At 41.7% G+C, this 18,111-nt stretch overlaps 1 protein-coding gene across 2 annotated transcripts in view; it reads right to left on the minus strand.

Annotated features, from left to right (window-relative positions):
• Positions 1-18,111, minus strand: part of NBAS (NBAS subunit of NRZ tethering complex) — a 175,590-nt gene that overhangs the window by 125,945 nt on the left and 31,534 nt on the right. For both annotated transcript variants that reach the window (XM_081856655.1, XM_081856654.1), the window contains exons 14-21: positions 16,143-16,336; positions 11,639-11,896; positions 10,174-10,299; positions 8,315-8,466; positions 7,326-7,463; positions 6,328-6,406; positions 5,574-5,678; positions 3,844-3,980 (exon numbers count right to left, since the gene is read on the minus strand). In XM_081856655.1, coding sequence (XP_081712781.1) covers positions 3,844-3,980; positions 5,574-5,678; positions 6,328-6,406; positions 7,326-7,463; positions 8,315-8,466; positions 10,174-10,299; positions 11,639-11,896; positions 16,143-16,336 — 1,189 coding nt within the window. The remainder of the gene's footprint in view (positions 1-3,843; positions 3,981-5,573; positions 5,679-6,327; positions 6,407-7,325; positions 7,464-8,314; positions 8,467-10,173; positions 10,300-11,638; positions 11,897-16,142; positions 16,337-18,111) is intronic.

The raw sequence follows: 18,111 nt of genomic DNA on the forward strand, positions 1-18,111 counted from the left end.
GATAGATAGATAGAGATATAGGTACATAGATATATATAGATGATATAGACACACACACACACACACACACACACACACACACACACACATATACATGTAACTAAAGATGTATGGGATGCATGAAGTGCTCCCAAACCTTTAAAAAGATACAGAGCAGCCCCTGCTTGTATAAAACCATGAACACACTTAAGAGTCCCATGGTGTTTTCGGCTGCGTCTCCTGCCTTTTAGTTTAGGTTCCAGGAAATGTTATCTACCCAACGTGTCATTTGCTTTCAGTGGAACACATTGTACTAGTAAAATAATTAGGCACTGCCAGGTGTTGAATTTGGGACGACTGAACCAGGTCACATTGAGAGGTGACCCTTCTCATTAGAGATATCTCCCATAGCTACTGTTGTGTACTCTGATAGTGCATTATGCTTTCGTGTCCGACACCGCAAGAATATTAGTTCTTCGCACTAATCTACAATTAGAAGTGGTCCATGCAATAACAAGCCTTCTTTCAACTAAACTGTGCTAATGCAGCCTTAATCTTCTTCTTTTTTAAGAGAAAGGAAGTGGGAAGGGAATCACTTTGGGGAATCTACAAGTATCACATTAGTGTTGCACCTCCAGATCATGATGGATACCAAATTGTGACAGGTGGAACAATAAGGCCAATCAGTGCATTATTCCACCAAAAAAACCCAAAAGCAGACAAAAACTACCATCTCAGAAGTCTATTGAGGAAGGGCTGTAATCTAGCAGTTGAAAACATGCTCTGCAAGCAGCAAATCCCGGTTCCTGGCATCTCCAGAAAAGTTTCAGAAAACCCTTGAGCCCCTCTGCCAGTCTAGTCAATGCCAAATGAGATGGGCTAATGGCCTGATTTGGTCTGAATCAGACTCCTACAGCCCATTTGTCTGGTTCAGACACATACAGTGGTACCTTGGTTTAAGAACAGCTTAGTTTATGAACAACTTGGATTAAGAATGCTGCAAACCCAGAAGAAGGTGTTTTGGTTTGTGAACTTTGCCTTGGAAGCAGAACATGTTTCGCTTCCTGTTGAGTGTGTTCCATTTGTAAACTGAGTCCCCCGCTGCTATGGGAAAGCATGCCTTGGTTTAAGAACACACTTCTGGAATGGATTAAGTTCGTAAACCAAGGTACCACTGTACTTGGAAGGCAACAGGCTTTGCATGGTGAAGTAGGGGGCCATGCCTTGTTCCCTCAAGGAAGAAGGAAGTGAATGAACAAGTCATTTGGGTGGAGCTGCTACATCACACACTTTCATAAGAAAGGGGAGGACACCATGCCTGCTCCTTTAGCCACTCCCCAGCATAGCAGCTGAAGCAGGCCACTTTCATGAGAACATGTAGTTCTTCACACTGTGCATAATTAATTTATGCAATTGTCTTCCACAAGATATAGCTTAGAGGTGTAGAAGTACATTATGGCTACTAGTCAGAATGGCTGCAAAGAAGCCCAAGGTGCAGAGCCACAATATGACTCTGCTTGTGGCCAGTTGCTTGCTTGAAAGCAGCAAGGAATATGGCTGTTGTTTTTTTGTGCCCAGGCCTTCCTGGAAGCATGTGGTTCGCTACTTTGGGATGCTGGCATAGATGGACCTCTGATGCGATCCAGAAAGGCTCTTCTTTTAATAACTGAATGCATAGCTGGAAATGTTTCTGAAGGTTCTACTTCAGCAACTCAGCATAGCTAAACAAGGAAGTCCTTTTTCAGTTTAGAAATCTGCTTTCTTGATAAACTGCAACAATGGTGCAGCAGAAACTTCAGAGTCCTGGGCTGGTCCTTCACAAACCCCCTGCTTAAATTTCTAGACCACCTGCCCAACAGTCCTAGGCTGCCTGTACGTTTTCATCCTTCACAGAACTCCCAGTGAACCATCAAAGAATTTTCACCTTCCATTTAAAGAAGGCAGAAGCTCTTGTGAGGAAAATGATCTCAGAAAAAGGAACATTTCTAAATTGTTGCTATAATATGGTTGGAAACACAGAAATAACTCTAAATAATTAGTTTGGATGGGGGAAGGATTGCTTGTTGCCATAACAGTCTTGCCTCTGGTGGGATCTTTGCCAATATTAAGCCAACTTTAATTAGAGACGCACTCCAAGAGCTCTTGCCTTCCTTGGCTCCATTTCAACCAATTCAAGCATGTTAAGCCTGCTCAACACTTCAAATCCTTCAGCGTAATGCATAAAATGCTTTCACAGCACTGGATAACCTTTAAGGGCATAGCCATCCCTTGACTGGCAGGTGTTTTAATCCATCCTAGGGTGGCTGACTCTTGAATCAGCTACTGCAGCTATTATGAAAACCTCTGCCTACTGATTTCCACTTATCAAACCTATGTTTTCCTGCGTTTTTTGCCTAGTCAGTTGACAACCCTTACTCACTTTCCCTAGGATTGCTTCACTGACCAAACAAAATGCAAATTAAAGGCAGGTGCTTATGTAACACATGATAATTTAGGGCTTGCTTAGATAAAAGGCCCTCATCTTAGAAGACAAGCTTCTTAGTCTATGCTCTGTCACTCTCATGGGGGAACCATCTGAGGCTGAGGAGTGAAAAAGGAAAGGGCAGTGTTTTTCTTTCACATCCCTGAACGGCACCCACCTTCTGACAGGTGACTGCTGTTTCTCATTATGGCCTGGCCATAAATACTTCCAGGTCAGACCTTTGCCTGAGCTACAGCCAGGCACTGGCCTTTTTGTGTAGCTCCAAACAGGAGACTTCAACCTCCCTGGGACGATCAGCGCATTTGCAAACTGGATCAATCACTGTGGGCACCACACATAACAACCAAGCGCACACCACAACCTATTCTATTAGCAACAAGAGAATCTTTCTTTCAAATCTAATTTCAGCAGGGGATGAACACAAAAAGCCCTTTGTAGACTCATAGGTAGCTGTGGCACAAAGCAGAAAGTACTATAATTCAGCTTCAATACAAAAGCTACCAAGGTTGGAAGGGTGTTTTTTTATCTAAAAGATGCAGAACTACAAGAGGACTTCACATTTGCCTCATAACCATTTTTAAAAGGATAAGAATATCACATTTAGTGATAAGGCAGAAATTTTTGCAATCTATTCACTTCTGATTCTCACACTTCCAGCAATGTGTGTCAAGTCTACTTCTATTAACTAATATGTCGAACAGGAAACAGCTTCAGATAAAAAGACAGGGTAATTATAGATCATTTCATGGAAGAAATTCTGTAAATTCTTGAGTTACCTGGGAGTAAGCCGCAATGAACTCAGCAGTGGCTGAACTTATGAATACACAATAACCTTAACTTCTGAGGATAGCATTTTGCTATAAATATTGCAAAGGAGTATTTCAGACTGTACAGTGGTACCTTGGGTTAAGAACTTAATTCGTTCTGGAGGTATGTTCTTAACCTGAAACTGTTCTTAACCTGAAGCACCACTTTAGCTAATGGGGCCTCCTGCTGCCGCTGCGCCGCCGGAGCACGATTTCTGTTCTCATCCTGAAGCAAAGTTCTTAACCCGAGGTATTATTTCTGGGTTAGCGGAGTCTGTAACCTGAAGCGTATGTAACCTGAAGCGTATGTAACCCAGGGTACCACTGTATGTTCTTAAGAGAAGAAGGGGTTTGAGGGAAGGAGCATGAAGTCTTGAGACTGCTGTCCAATTCCGGGAGATAACAACAAACAGAGCATGTTTAGCTGAAAATATATTCATTGGGTTTCCTTCTCTCTTCTCAGCTGCATATGCAGCTTTTAGTATAACTTTTAAAATAAGGAATACTAATTGTTGTTTCAATATTAAATAAATAAAGGCGCAGCTTTGCATTGATATTCAGCGCATATTCACTTACCAAGCTTCAGGTAGCAAAAAGGAATATTCATGTGGAGAGGTGGTCTCTGGAAAATTAGAGAGAATTGCCAGCCGATGCGGAAGGAGGTCTGACCCATGGTATGTGAACAAAATCTCCAGGGCTCTTACATTGCTTTCCTGCACCAATAATTCAGTTTTAGTATTCATGAGACAGCTTATGGACCAGTCTGTTTCAGAAGTAACCATACACACCCACACACCCCTCAAATGATGGGAGATGGCATAATTCTCATATAAAAAACCCACAGGCCAGAGTATTAGCTATCCATCCCCTTCTGCTCCGTTGATTTTCTTGTGCTGTTCAGAAACTAAGCATATTTCATGAATGCTCTGAAAGAAAAAATATATGCCATTGGTGGTTTTATTGGACCAAGGACACACCTACCATATAGTGGCTGAGGACAGGAAATTTACCAATGTCGAGGAAGGAGGCATTGCTTTTTGGGGGAGCGGGGGATTACAGGAGAAGACAGCAACCGAGCGGACTGAGCGGGAAATCTAGGAACGATGAAAAGAAAACAAACAGCTGGGACAGGGGCAGCCAGACTGCCAGAATGAGGGGAAAGCAGGAGTGGGGTAAATACAAAAGGGACTCTTATTTTATTTTTTACTCCCAAGGGCAAGAAGAGACGACTGGATAAACGAAGATAAAGAAGGAGATGGAAGAAAACACTAATGAAGCGCTCAAAGAAAAAACAGAGCGCAGCTACACCAGAGGTATCCATCTCGGACAAGGATAGGAAATGGACTGAGGCCAATGGTATTTGAAGCAACTGCTACTTCTTCAGTTTTGGTGAATTCCTTTTCCTCAGCCACTAGATGACAGATGTCTCCCACTTGGTTTCCTCGCTGCAAGAAGCCAAGTTACAGGGACCCAGGCAGAGGGCCTTCTCGGTAGTGGCACCCGCCCTGTGGAACGCCATCCCACCAGATGTCAAAGAGAAAAACAACTGCCAGACTTTTAGAAGACATCTGAAGGCAGCCCTGTTTAGGGAAGCTTTTAATGTTTAATAGACTACTGTATTTTAATATTCTGTTGGAAGCCGCCCAGAGTGTCTGGGGAAACCCAGCCACATGGGCGGGGGTATAAATAATAAAATTATTATTATTATTATTATTATTATTATTATTATTATTATTATTAGGCATTTCATCCAAGGAATATATCTATTACTCATAGGTGGGCAGGGGGACTAATCCCAATCCCTGCTCCAAAGTGTTGTGTTCCGAGTCAGTCCTACTGCATCAGTTGATGTCACTGGGCCCAACAACTGGACACAATAACTATGCCAGTTCCATGCTAGCGTAACCTTGAGTAGGCTTTTTTCATCCCCCCCCCCCCCACACACACAGTAACAGGGCTATGGATGTAGCTCCACTTGGCCCCCAGATAGGACTGGATTGCTTTGCCCATTACCAAAAGGGTCTCGTATATTACCACTGGCGACAAGTATGGGTGCAAATGGCCTCACTGACAACTTTCCCATGTTTCTTCAGACATTACATCTGGTCGCCTGGGATAAAACCGTGGGAAAAGTAACCTAAAGAGGCCCTATTATTCCCTCTCAACAGAGATAAACTACAAAAAGCATTACCTCTATTATGGTCTGTCCTAAACGCAACCCATATTTTTTTCTGCCAGACACGCATTGTACAAATAGAAAGGCAAGTCCCATCTCAAAATTTTGCTTTATGTGAAATGATTTATACCCGAGCATATGTTCTTGCAGAAAGAACAATATTCTGATTCCGGAACTTCTTGAAGAACTCTGCGTCATATCTCTCTTCGGCAACGTGTGGCCCACCAAGAATTTCCTGAAGGAAAAATCATCGGAAACATTTTACAAAGCTGATTGGTTCCTCAACAGAACACGACACAGTGAACTTCCCGAAAATTTGTTGGTACATGTGGTGCTTTGGAAAGCGAGAAAGATTTACTAGAAACGGGAGGGGAACACTGGGCGTGGATTGGAGGAGAGCTCCAGACTCCCATTATACATGCCCCTGCCCTCTGCTGGTTATCTGTGATTTTAAGAACCCAAAGGTTGACTGTCCTGCTGCCCTCTTAATCAATGATGCAGTGGTCTGTGCAACTGGGTGCACCACAGGCCGGTAAGTTGGTTGCATATTTTCACTACAGCTTTCACACACATGCAATGCGCTATAAAAACATATGGACAGGTTTTAAATACCGGGGCCTTAAGTATAGTTTTCTAGGAGAGAGAAGACAGGATGGGGAGGAGAGAGAGAGAAAGAGAGACAGAATGTGCTGCAATGCAAATTATGCAACATAACGTATGAGAAGAATATGCTGGAGTGCAATAATGGTGTTGCCTGCCTCGTTATTTACAACCACTGAAAATCAGAGCTGAAAACATGAAAGCTAAAACTATCAGAGTAAAAGGTCCTGAGGGCGCTTTATAGTGAGTTGTATATAACAAATGCAATCCACAATTTTCCTAACCTCATATGTTGCTAGCCGATCCAAATACGTTAGCAGTTTCAATCTGCTCCGGCAAAGTTCTTTCTGTTCCAATGTTAACCTGTTTTAAAAAGGGGAGGAGAGAGAGAAAGGCAATATATAAAGAAATACAGAATCGGCAGCACTGAGTATTTGGGGTTGGCTTTTGGGGGGCGGGGTGTACGATGTTGGCCACATGACCCGGAAGCTGTACGCCAGCTCCCTCGGCCAATAAAGCGAGATGAGCGCCACAACCCCAGAGTCGGCCACGACCGGACCTAATGCTCAGGGGTCCCTTTACCTTTTTTACGGTTTTATACAAGCAAACCCCTACTTTAAAAAAAAAAAAAAATCGATCATTTACTGTGGAAGCACCTACAATTTGAAACTCCCTGCAGGTACTTCCACTGTACTATTTTTGGTGCCTGGTAAAAACATAATTGTTTGGCCAAGTCTGTGAATTTTAATTTTAACTTTTCGTATCCTTTGATGCATTGCACATTTTTCCTGATCTTACTGTTTCAACTCTCTCTAAATTGCTTTGAGGTTTTTCACCATCAAGCGATGGATAAATTTTATGATGAATGAATGTACATACAATGCATTCAGATTCAATTGGTTCAGAGATGCCCTCAAAGGCAGAAGCAGGAATGCAAACAGAGTTGTGTATTCATATGTCAGTATTGTCTGCCTGCACTGCCATGACTTGCCAATGGATGTGAATACAGACACTCATCTGAATCCAGAGCAACCAGCTGCAATAAGGGCTGGATCAGGCCCCTTGCCTGCATGAAGTTAGAGCTGCATAGTGGAATCCTTCTCCATATTTTAAAACTGAATGGGAAATTCAGAAAGCTGAGCTATTTTCAAAATACACTGCCAATTAAAAATTTATAGCTTGATCCAATTAGAAGTGAAATGTATTTTAAAATATCCTCTCTTTGGGGGGATTTTTGCATATATAAACCTAGCAATATAGCAAAAGGACACCCAGCCTTTACTTGGAGAAGTTTACTGATTGAAGAAGTTCTTGACGCTTCATGGCTTCTCGCTCCTTCCTACTCTCTGCTTCTTCCTCTGGAGTTAAAAACTCTTCAAAAAGCAGTTCATCAATGTCCACATCACCTGGCAAGATAAACCTAGGAGGAGAATGAAAATCAATGAATGGGGAACTGGTTATTTGATCAAGAAAAGTTTGGGGTTTTTTAAAGAGCTTTCTATCTTCTAGATTACAATTGATTTTTTATATATTAAAAAAAAAAAAATCCTGAAATAGCACCCAACTAAAAAAAGGACAGCTCTCAGAAGTCAAAATGTACAGGTCTTTTCATCCCTTCAAAACAAGCAAGCAAAAGGAAACATCTACAAATATGAAACATCCCCCCAAAAAAGTATGAAAGGAAATAAGTATTTGTGGCATTTGTGAATGGGAACTTAGCTATGACAGTCAGGCCTGCACCCCTAGCGATTCTGTTCCAATCTTATCAGATCTAAGAAGATTTAGAGATGCTGGGAGGGGCTTGTGTATGCACCGTAAAATAACTAATATGACCTCTCATCATTAGGACTTGACCCGTGGCACAGTGATCAAGAGTAGCCAGATTTAATTTAAAAGCTCCGTGAACTCCCTGTGACATTTACTTAGGTTCCAAAGAGAGTGTCCCTATGGAATTTTTCACACTTAGAATGGTACTTCTGGGAGGGGGGTGGAATCACTTTGCATTCATCCAATTCTTCCCCCAACCTATCAATTTACTAATTTGGAAGTTTACAGGTTTGTAAAGAGACAGACAGACATACATGCCAACCTTGTTTTCACAGGAGATTCTGGCATGCAAAAAAAGGGGAAGTTTCATTTAATATTGATCCATCACAGTTTATCGCTTAATAAAACAATAATTTAATAAACAATAAACAACCATTGTTACGCTCTTTGCTGAATCTGGTTAGCGACCCAAGTGAGCAGAGCTGACAATCTGCTTCCACAAACCTGCCGCCATCTTCTCCTTTCCCAATGGCTATGAGCGCCTCCAGGTCTGTTCCTTTTAAGCCGTATTGCAACAACTCTTTAGCAGCATCCACATTCTCAGGAACTCTTTCTAAGCACTCATGAAGGACCCAAGAACGCTTATTGATTTTGCTCTGACACCACCAAAGACAAACAAACCAAAAAACCGAGGGGGGGGGGAGACACAAATGATTCATTAGAGTAGACTGATAGCAAGGGTGTATACAATCATGAGAGCACATTGAATAAGGCAGCTTTCTGTGCTTAACAGATACAAACTCTTCAGTCTATCTAGCTGAATATAATCTTCAATGGCTGACAACAGCTCTCTGGGTTTTCAGAGAGGGTCTCACCTAACCCTACACACCAGGGTTCAAACCTGGGATTTTCTACATTCAAAGTATTTGCTCTACCATTTAGCCCTTCCTGCAGATGTCACACCAGTGTTTCCCAAACTTGGGTCTCCAGCTGTTTTCAGACTACAATTCCCATCATCCCTGACCACTGGTCTTGTTGCTAGGGATGATGGGAGTTATAGTCCAAAAACAGCTGGAGACCCACGTTTGGGAAAAGCTCTGTTACACTAACAATTACCTTTTTTTAACCTCCCATTCACCCCTAATTGTGATTTGGAGATCAAATCAACTGGACTACAGAGAACACATCAGTAGACATTTTGAAAGGATGATATTATTATTATTATTATTATTATTATTATTATTATTATTATTTCTTAAATTTGTATACTGCACTTCATCTGTAGATCTCACGGCAGCTCACAACATAAAATTACAGTGGTACCTCGGGTTAAGTACTTATTTCGTTCCGGAGGTCCGTTCTTAACTTGAAACTGTTCTTAACCTGAGGTACAACTTTAGCTAATGGGGCCTGCTGCTGCTACCGCGACGCCAGAGCATGATTTCTGTTCTCATCCTGAAGCAAAGTTCTTAACCCGAGGTCCTATTTCTGGGTCTGTAACCCGAGGTACCACAGTACAATATAAAACCCACCAGAAAGCCATAAAAAAGAACAAAAACAAATAATCCCCCTTCCCACAACACATTTAAAAGGACATTGGAAGTCAGTCAGCCCAAGGCTTGGTTGAATAGGAACATTTTCACTTGGTGCCTAACGGTGTCTAATGAAGGTGCCAGGCAAACCTCTCTGAGGAGAACATTCCACAAATGGGGAGCCGCTGCAGAAAAGGCCCATTCTCATGTTGTCACCCTTTGGACTTCTTGTAGAGGAAGCACATGAAGAAGGGCCTCTGAATCCAGCAAAGGGACATCAGGAGACTACCCAATGGGCATCAATTGGTATTCAATGGGTCTTTTCTGAGTATGACTAATGTTGCAAAGTACAAAATAAAAATAAAAATGCTTAACCCTGTTTATTTTGCATAGTAAATAATTGTTTTGGGGTTTTTTTCAAATCCAGCTTTAGACCCAATAACACTGGAAATTTGACATGCTTTCTAAAAGCATGGCGGCCGGCAGATGTTTTGGACTGGAACACACATGAGCCCTGAAGTCATTTGGTGGAATTCATTGTCGAGTTATTATGAACATTCCACCTGCACAAGCACTGACACTTGTCAGAAGGAACAATTGCCCCTCACTCTGGGGGAATCGCACAACCCTTCAGAGTCAATTTTGGTGTTGCGGGTTGGGGCACATGGCTGGGGGAGGGGGAAGTCCTGTTGCACAAGTGGAAGTTTCCACTGACAAAGGCATGTTAGGTGAAGCCCACCCAATGAGCATTGTAGTCCAAAACATCTGCAGTGCAGGGCATGAGCTTCAGAAAGGCTGACATAAAAACTACCTTCCCCTAAGAGAACATACCAGATAATCCTGAATAGAAGCAATGCTAACAGCCGATTTCCTCCATTGCCTCTGATACACAAGGTCAGAATCAAGGTCGTATGTTTGAGCCAGCGACAAAGCTTCTCCGTATTCTTCATTATCAATCTACAAAGAAAGCATAATGAAATCAAAGCAATTGCTGCGGGCTCCATTCCAACTTTCCATAAGAAAAGCAACAAGTACAACAGGTTTAGCATTATTCAGAGAATCAGGAAGATCATTTCCCTCCCAGGATACCCTTTTGCCAGTCAAAAACAATTGCACAGTGTCTGATCCACTAGACAACCGGTTTCATCACAATCCATATATAGCAGGTGCCCATGACCCTTCATTTTACACAGCAGTCTCAAATCAAAGGCTGCACAATCTTAACAGGAAGGGATTCATTTCATCCAGGAACAATATAATATGCTTCAAATGCTCAGGGGAAGAAATGTGAGATCCCCATAGCAGAAATTGTATCTTGAGGAAAAAGCATTTGCAACAAACGAGTAACACCTGCACATTTATTGATTGGGAAGGAAAAAATGCACAAGGCACTATGCTGCTTCAGCATCATGACTAGAAAATGCCTTCTGCTTCTCACTGTACATTATAAAGTTAAAGGTAAAGGGACCCCTGACCATTAGGTCCAGTCATGGCCGACTCTGGGGTTGCGGCACTCATCTCGCTTTATTGGCCGAGGGAGCCAGCGTACAGCTTCCGGGTCATGTGGCCACCATGACCAAGCCGCTTCTGGCGAACCAGAGCAGCACACGGAAACGCCGTTTACCTTCCCGCCGGAGTGGTACCTATTTATCTACTTGCACTTTGACGTGCTTTCGAACTGCTAGGTTGGCAGGAGCAGGGACTAAGCAACGGGAGCTCACCCCGTCACGGGAATTCGATCTGCCGACCTTCTGATCGGCAAGTCCTAGGCTCTGTGGTTTAACCCACAGCGCCACTAAGCTTCAAATCCCCACTCAGTCATGAAGCTTGCTGGCTGTCCTTGGGTCAGTCACTGACTCTCAGCCTAACCTGCCTCACATGGATGTTGTGGGGATTAAATGAAAAACAGGAGAATGATGTGCACCACCTTAAGTTCCTTGAAGGAAAGGTGGAATATAAAATGCAATAAGCAGACAAACAACCCCAATACTCTTCGAAATACGAGTGCAATGACAAACTAATTAAGGCACATCAAAATAACTTGGAAGGTAGTTCTGTTTAAACCAGTGTTACCTAATCTTGGGTCTCCAGCTGTTTTCAGACTACAATTCCTATCATCCCTGACCCTTGCTAGCTAGGGATGATGGGAGTTGTAGTCCAAAAACCCAAGTTTGGGAAACCCTGGTTTAAACCAATGCTACCGAAACATGTCCAGCTGAACTAAGACCCAAGTGCCCTGTTGTGAGAAAATTAATGATCACGTGAGAAAAGGGAGGGAAGAATGTCTCACTCTCACCTTTCTTTGGTACAGTTCCTCAGGAGTCGTAGACCTCAGGTTCACGAGGCGGTAATTCTTTATGATAGTGCGCGGACGTTTCCGCGGCGGAGCAAAGCGCTCCATTTCGGTCACAAAGTACAAGCCTTGCTTAAGGTAGCCAAAATACCGGGCCTTGGCAGAAGTTTCGTCATCCGAATCGGAGTCATCTTCTCCTTCGTCTTCATCACCGGGCCTGCTATCCAAGCGCGATCTCTTTGGAGCTAGCTTCACCTCGCACTACGAGGAAAGCAATTCTTACTAAACAGCACAATGTATCACACTTAAATCTGTCAGGCTTCGGGACACAGAGAGGCAATAAGCCACCACCACAATTCTCAAAGCTTCTGGGACCAAAAAGAAACCAGTTCCAGAAAATGAATTTCCTTCTCAAACATCCAGCAGAGGCTACATACAGAGCAAAGTTATTAGCATGGAAGGGCCATTAGCACAAGCCCAGTGCTAAGTACATTCATAAGGACTAGGACATGCTTAATAAATACATTTTGTAAGAATTAGTAGGGTCTCCTTGGAATGCCCTATGCCTTTGGTATTGAAAGTAAGACAAGCACTGTCATTGAATTATTTTTGGTACCAGGTTTACATTTGCCCAGACCTATTTTTTTGAAGAAAAAAAGAGAAATCTGTATTGTATTAGTTGGCTGAATAGTAGCTGCGTTTTCTAGTTTATTATTTCTTAGGTTATGGTTTTGTTTTGTTTTTTACTGGTTGCTTTAATAGTGTATTTATATTTTTTTATGTAAACTGCCGTAGAATTCGCATTTTGGGTTAGGGTTTAGACATTCTGAAAGGAAAGAAGTTTCGTTTCTTGTTATAGATATAGTGATATCACTATATCATCTAATCACAAGGTCACACAGGAAGCATATGATACTGAAATATCTGAAACTGAATACAAGTTTTAAAACAAGATTATGATGCGGAAAGATCTATCATTACATGTAATTTGGTTGTAGCAGTATATCTGAATGAACAACAATGAAAAAGGCACATGAAGCTTTGCACTTTTGCCTCAAACCTTGCTTCAAAACTACACAGTGCCATGTATGATTATAGCTTCAGCAATGCAGGTAGCCAGATGCTGCCCAGCAGTTTTACATTCTAATGGGGGAAGGAGGGCTAAAAATACACAAAAAATAGGATAACACTAAAAACAACTGAGCATAGACTACCTCAGACAAATGAACCTTCAAGCATTTGAGGGAGAGGGAGAGAGAGAATGAGAACAAGTACATTTATATAGGCCACTAAAGAGTTCATGAAGAAAAAAGCCCCGAAAGATAGGGAATAGAAGCAAGGACGAATGAGAATACTAGAACGAAATCAAATGAATAATAAGGAAAAGCTAGAGAAAGCAGGTGGGCAGCAGAACACAAAATAGGAGCAAGTGTCTTAGGCAGAAAAGGGATGGCTAAGAGAACATTCCTATACGTCAATTCAAAAGTAAGCCTCAGTGAGCTTAATGGTATCTACGCCCAGGTAAGAGAGTACAAAATTGCAACCCCCAAAACCCCCCACAACAATACAGTGGTACCTCGGGTTAAGTACTTAATTCGTTCCGGAGGTCCGTTCTTAACCTGAAACTGTTCTTAACCTGAAGCACCACTTTAGCTAATAGGGCGTCCTGCTGCTGCTGCGCTGCCAGAGCATGATTTCTGTTCTCATCCTGAAGCAAAGTTCTTAACCTGAAGCACTATTTTTGGGTTAGCGGAGTCTGTAACCTGAAGCGTGTGAAACCTGAAGCGTGTGTAACCTGAAGCGTATGTAACCCGAGGTACTACTGTAATTAAGACATTATTTAATAAGGGAATGGAGCATGGGCAGAAAAAAAGGGAATTTAGCATTATCTGACAACTTGAAAACGAGACTTAGATCATCGTGAAAAGGATGGCACCAAGATCTTTAGTTTTAAGAGAAATAGTGGCACTGCTGATACACAAAGAAACATAAGAAACGGGAATAAAAGAACTAGAGGGGAAATAATTTTCAAAAAAAAAATCTCAGTATTTGAAAGGCAGACAGCCCTGAGGAAATTACAAGATGACAAGGTAAAGGATTAACAAAAGAGACACATCAGATGCATACAAACGTCATATGCACAGACATTATGTTTAATATAAAGGGAACAAAAGTCTCGCTCAACAACGGCAACTATTCAGAAGAAGACAGGCTTGCTAATTGAAGGCATTTTTAAAATATCCACTATATCGCTGAGTGAAAGATGTGACACTACTGACTCTTGATTTAACCCTCCAATGCTCAGCTGGTGCTAAAAAGGAGGATTAAAAATTATGTTGGACTTGCTCCTTAAACTGTGCTACTTCGCATTTCCAGTGTTCTCCTGATTTGAAGATTCTATGTTCTGTGGCGTTTCATAAATTTCCTATGACGTATGCTTCATTTTTGATGTTCCAGAAGTATATAAATACAGGGGTGTTAGGATAGATCTCTACTGCAAGTCCAAAGATGGGGGGGGGAGAGAGAGAGCTAAATTAAACAAATTAATTTAGTTTCATTGGCTGGGGGAGAGGGCGGGAAGAGCTCCTAAAGTAGATGAGATTTATTAACTATGGATAACTTAGTGCTTGTTAGTCATACCATCAGAAGTTTTGAGTTCAACAAAAAGAACCCACAATATGTAATCAGAATTAACTTTTCCATAGTTGTGTGTCCTTTTACTATAGATTAAATTAATTTATTTTTTGCCAGTAAATGAAAGTCACCCAGCTACTTTAGAATGTCACAATAAACCATGGTTTATCCTAACAGGGATAAGCCACAGCCTTGATCTCACACACTCCCCAACTTCCCGGCATGGCTGTGAGAAGATTGGAATGTCCTGTGTCTGTTTTTTATTAAGGGCAGTTTGCCATTTCATCGAAACCCAACAGAATGCAGTAAATCTTATATATGGCTTGTTAAGAACAAACTAACCACAGTCAAGTTAAAGTGATCGTTTGTCAGTTTAACAAGTTAACAAATGATCCTTGTAGTTCCATCACAGACGCTTTGTTTGTCCCTTTTCGTGAGCTGGAAAACACCAGAATAACTACAGTTTCCTGTCGAGTCTTAATTGTGAAATTATGATTTACATCCTCAGAATAAGCTAGGGTGTTAAGCCAACTTCAAAGCGTGGCTTGTTCCAAAGCCATTAGCTATAGTTCCTGGGCAGGTATTCAACTAGGTTTCACTCGGAGTGGAGCCACTGGCATTAACAGACTTAATTTATCCATGTTCATTAATTCCAATGAGTTACAGAGTGAAACTTGGTTGAGTACCCACCTGGTTCAGATGTAGCTTGCTTGCTCACTCATGAAGTAAAATGGCTGTGTGTGGAGGCACATATGAAGCAGGGATAGGATTATTTTAACATGGTTCACAGATTATGAAGCTGGCTTGTTTCAGACAGAGCATAGGTAAGATTTACAAGAGTTTGCCAGGTTTCAACATAAAGTGTCCAGGTCAGGAATATTTGGTGTTATGTTTGAGGGAATGCCAGAAAACGGGACATTATGTTCACATGTAGTGGAGGTATAAATATGTATGAATTTTTTGGGCAAAGGATGCTTAAGAAGATAACAGAAATCACTGGGTTAAAGCTGACCAAAAGTCCAGAGGTAGCATAATTATCAATTTTCGATGGGGTGGAAGGTTCACAGGCTATGAAGGACTTGCACACAAATTTATTGACAGCTGCACGAATTATGATGACTAGGAAGTGGAAGGGGCAAGCAGAATATAAAATGGCAGAATGGTATAAAGTGGTGTGGGATATAGCTATTAATGATAAGTTGACATGTGCCATTAAGGTAAGATGGGGAATACAGAGGAGAAATGATTTTGAGGAGATATGGAGGGTGTTTGTAGAATTTGTACTATTAAAATGGGAAGGGGTCAAACCATCTCAAGATGTATTGAAGTTTAGGGAGGTTGGGTAGTTACAATAGAATGGTCTCGGTGGTGGGGATGCACATTTCTATTCTTATTTATTTCCGATTATTTTTTTTTTTAAAAAAATTATTTTGATAAAGTAATAAAGCGTCCAGGTCAACTTCTTACAGCCACACCAGAGAAGGCTGGAGGCTCTATGCAGCTACTTCACCTTGGAAAAAGCCATGGTTTACTGTGACATCCCAGTCAGAACTACCCCAGTCTGTATTTATATTGGATTTGAAATTGGTTTTACATATGAAATTGTTTAAATTGTTTGTACACATGGAATTGATGTTGCCCCTGTGAAATTGCTTTGAGATAATATTACGGAAAAAAACATTTCATAAACGCAATGAAATAATTAAAAAATACGTTTGAATAGGGACATCGTCAAATGCATCTCACTCTTCTATTCTAATGATTGAAGTCCATCTAAAATGCTTTACATGCACACACACGTATAGGAGACTTACACACGAAGGAGCTGACATTCCACACATAGAAATATGACATTTCTGCCAGTGTTCCCTACCTCCAAACTTAGAAATCCACCATCATGAGCAGAGGTGACCTGAGGGGAACTTTCAAACCATTCACAGGATTTGCCCAACAGGTTTTTCAAGGTCTTCACTGATGACACTGTCAGAGCACCTGAGCAGCGAGCCAGGATGACAGCATTCTCTGACCACCAGTTGATGTCTATCATTGGGTAAAAAAATTCCTTGTCTTGGAGGTGGGGGAAAGTAGAAAAAAAAGCTTTACAACAGGAACTAGAACAGCTTCAATTATTTAATTAAAAAATCATCTGAGACTTTAACGACAATATACTGTATCGGCATTGCGTAGAGCTTCGCTTCGCTACGTTTTTACGGTAGTATTTTAATTAAAGTTATCTCTGGATTAACTAAAGCAAAACTGAATAATTAAAGATTCTGACAGACTAATTCATGTAATATTTTAAAAATAATGCAGCTAAGTGTGTTAGGCAGATCTGCTCACACAAAGCAGGGTGAAACTTTAAAAATTAATATATAGAGGCGCTGTGGGTAAAACCTCAGTGCCTAGGACTTGCCGATCGTAAGGTCGGCGGTTTGAATCCCCGTGGCGGGGTGAGCTCCCGTCGTTCGGTCCCAGCTCCTGTCAACCTAGCAGTTCGAAAGCACTCCTAAGTGCAAGTAGATAAATAGGGACCGCTTTATAGCAGGAAGGTAAACGGCGTTTCCGTGTGTGGCGCTGGCTCGCCAGATGCAGCTTCGTCACGCTGGCCACATGACCCGGAAGTGTCTTCGGACAGCGCCGGCTCCCGGCCTCTTGAGCGAGATGAGCGTGCAACCCTAGAGTCGGTCACGACTGGCCCGTACGGGCAGGGGTACCTTTACCTTTATGGACTTATGGCTCCTCAGGCCAACTGCGCAACAATCTCTCTGGCAAATGCTCAGAACATTATTCATGGAATCTCAATGAAGCTATATCAAGCAGAAACCATCTGGGAAAGGTGTCACAACCAAGGGAGGAAGGGAGGAGGGAGAATATATATGGCTTCTCCCAAAGGGAATGAAATATCCACAAAGGGGCTGAGTTAAAGAGATTCTACTTTGTTATACTGCTTATTATATAGTTATGTTGTAGAATTACGCTACTTGAAAAATATTTGCCAGTGTGAAGAATCACCTTCTTCTGGGTCCTAAATACTAGCTCTGACATAATATCTTAGGGTAGATTGTGTTTTTCACATGAACCAATCTATTTATTATTATTATTATTATTATTATTGGGTGTTGGCATTCAAATACACAGATAGACTTGAAGGAGAGTCTCCACCCCCATCATCCTGCCCGGACACTGAGCTCCAGCCCCAAAGGCCTTCTGGTGGTTCCCTCACTGCGAGATGTGAGTTTACAGGGAACCAGGCAGGGGCCTTCTCGGTAGTGGTCCCCACCCTGTGGAACGTTCTCCCATCAGTTGTCAAGGAGATGCATAACTATATGCATAACTATATTAGAAGACATCTGAAGGCAGCCCTGTAGAGGGAAGCCTTTTAAAGTTTAATGTTTTATGATGTTTTTATAGACGTTGGAAGCTGCCCAGAGTGGCTGGGGCAACCCAGTCAGATGGGCGGGGTACGAATAATAAAATTGTTTTTGTATTTTATTTTTATTATTGTTATTATTATTGTGTCTCACGTGAGGCCCGGTTGTTAGTTACAAATGTCAGGGCCTTTCAAGTAGCTGCATTATCAGATACTTTGCCCCAGGATGAATGTACATAGCCTATCCATCTTTTGCTGGCTGGGAAAACACATTTTTATTGCAGCAGATTTCCCCCTGCTAAGGATCTGCTTTTTCATTTCAAGGTTATATTTTATTTTGTTTTCTGCCTTTAATTTATTTTGCAGTATTTATGATTACACAGGAGTTCTTAATTTAAAGGATGCTAAAATTAAATTGCTATGAGCCACCCTGCATAGGCAAATGAAGAATGGGAGAGACACTTAATATCAG

This window comes from Podarcis erhardii (genome assembly GCF_964252035.2).
Source record: "Podarcis erhardii genome assembly, chromosome: 3".
NCBI lineage: Eukaryota > Metazoa > Chordata > Lepidosauria > Squamata > Lacertidae > Podarcis > Podarcis erhardii.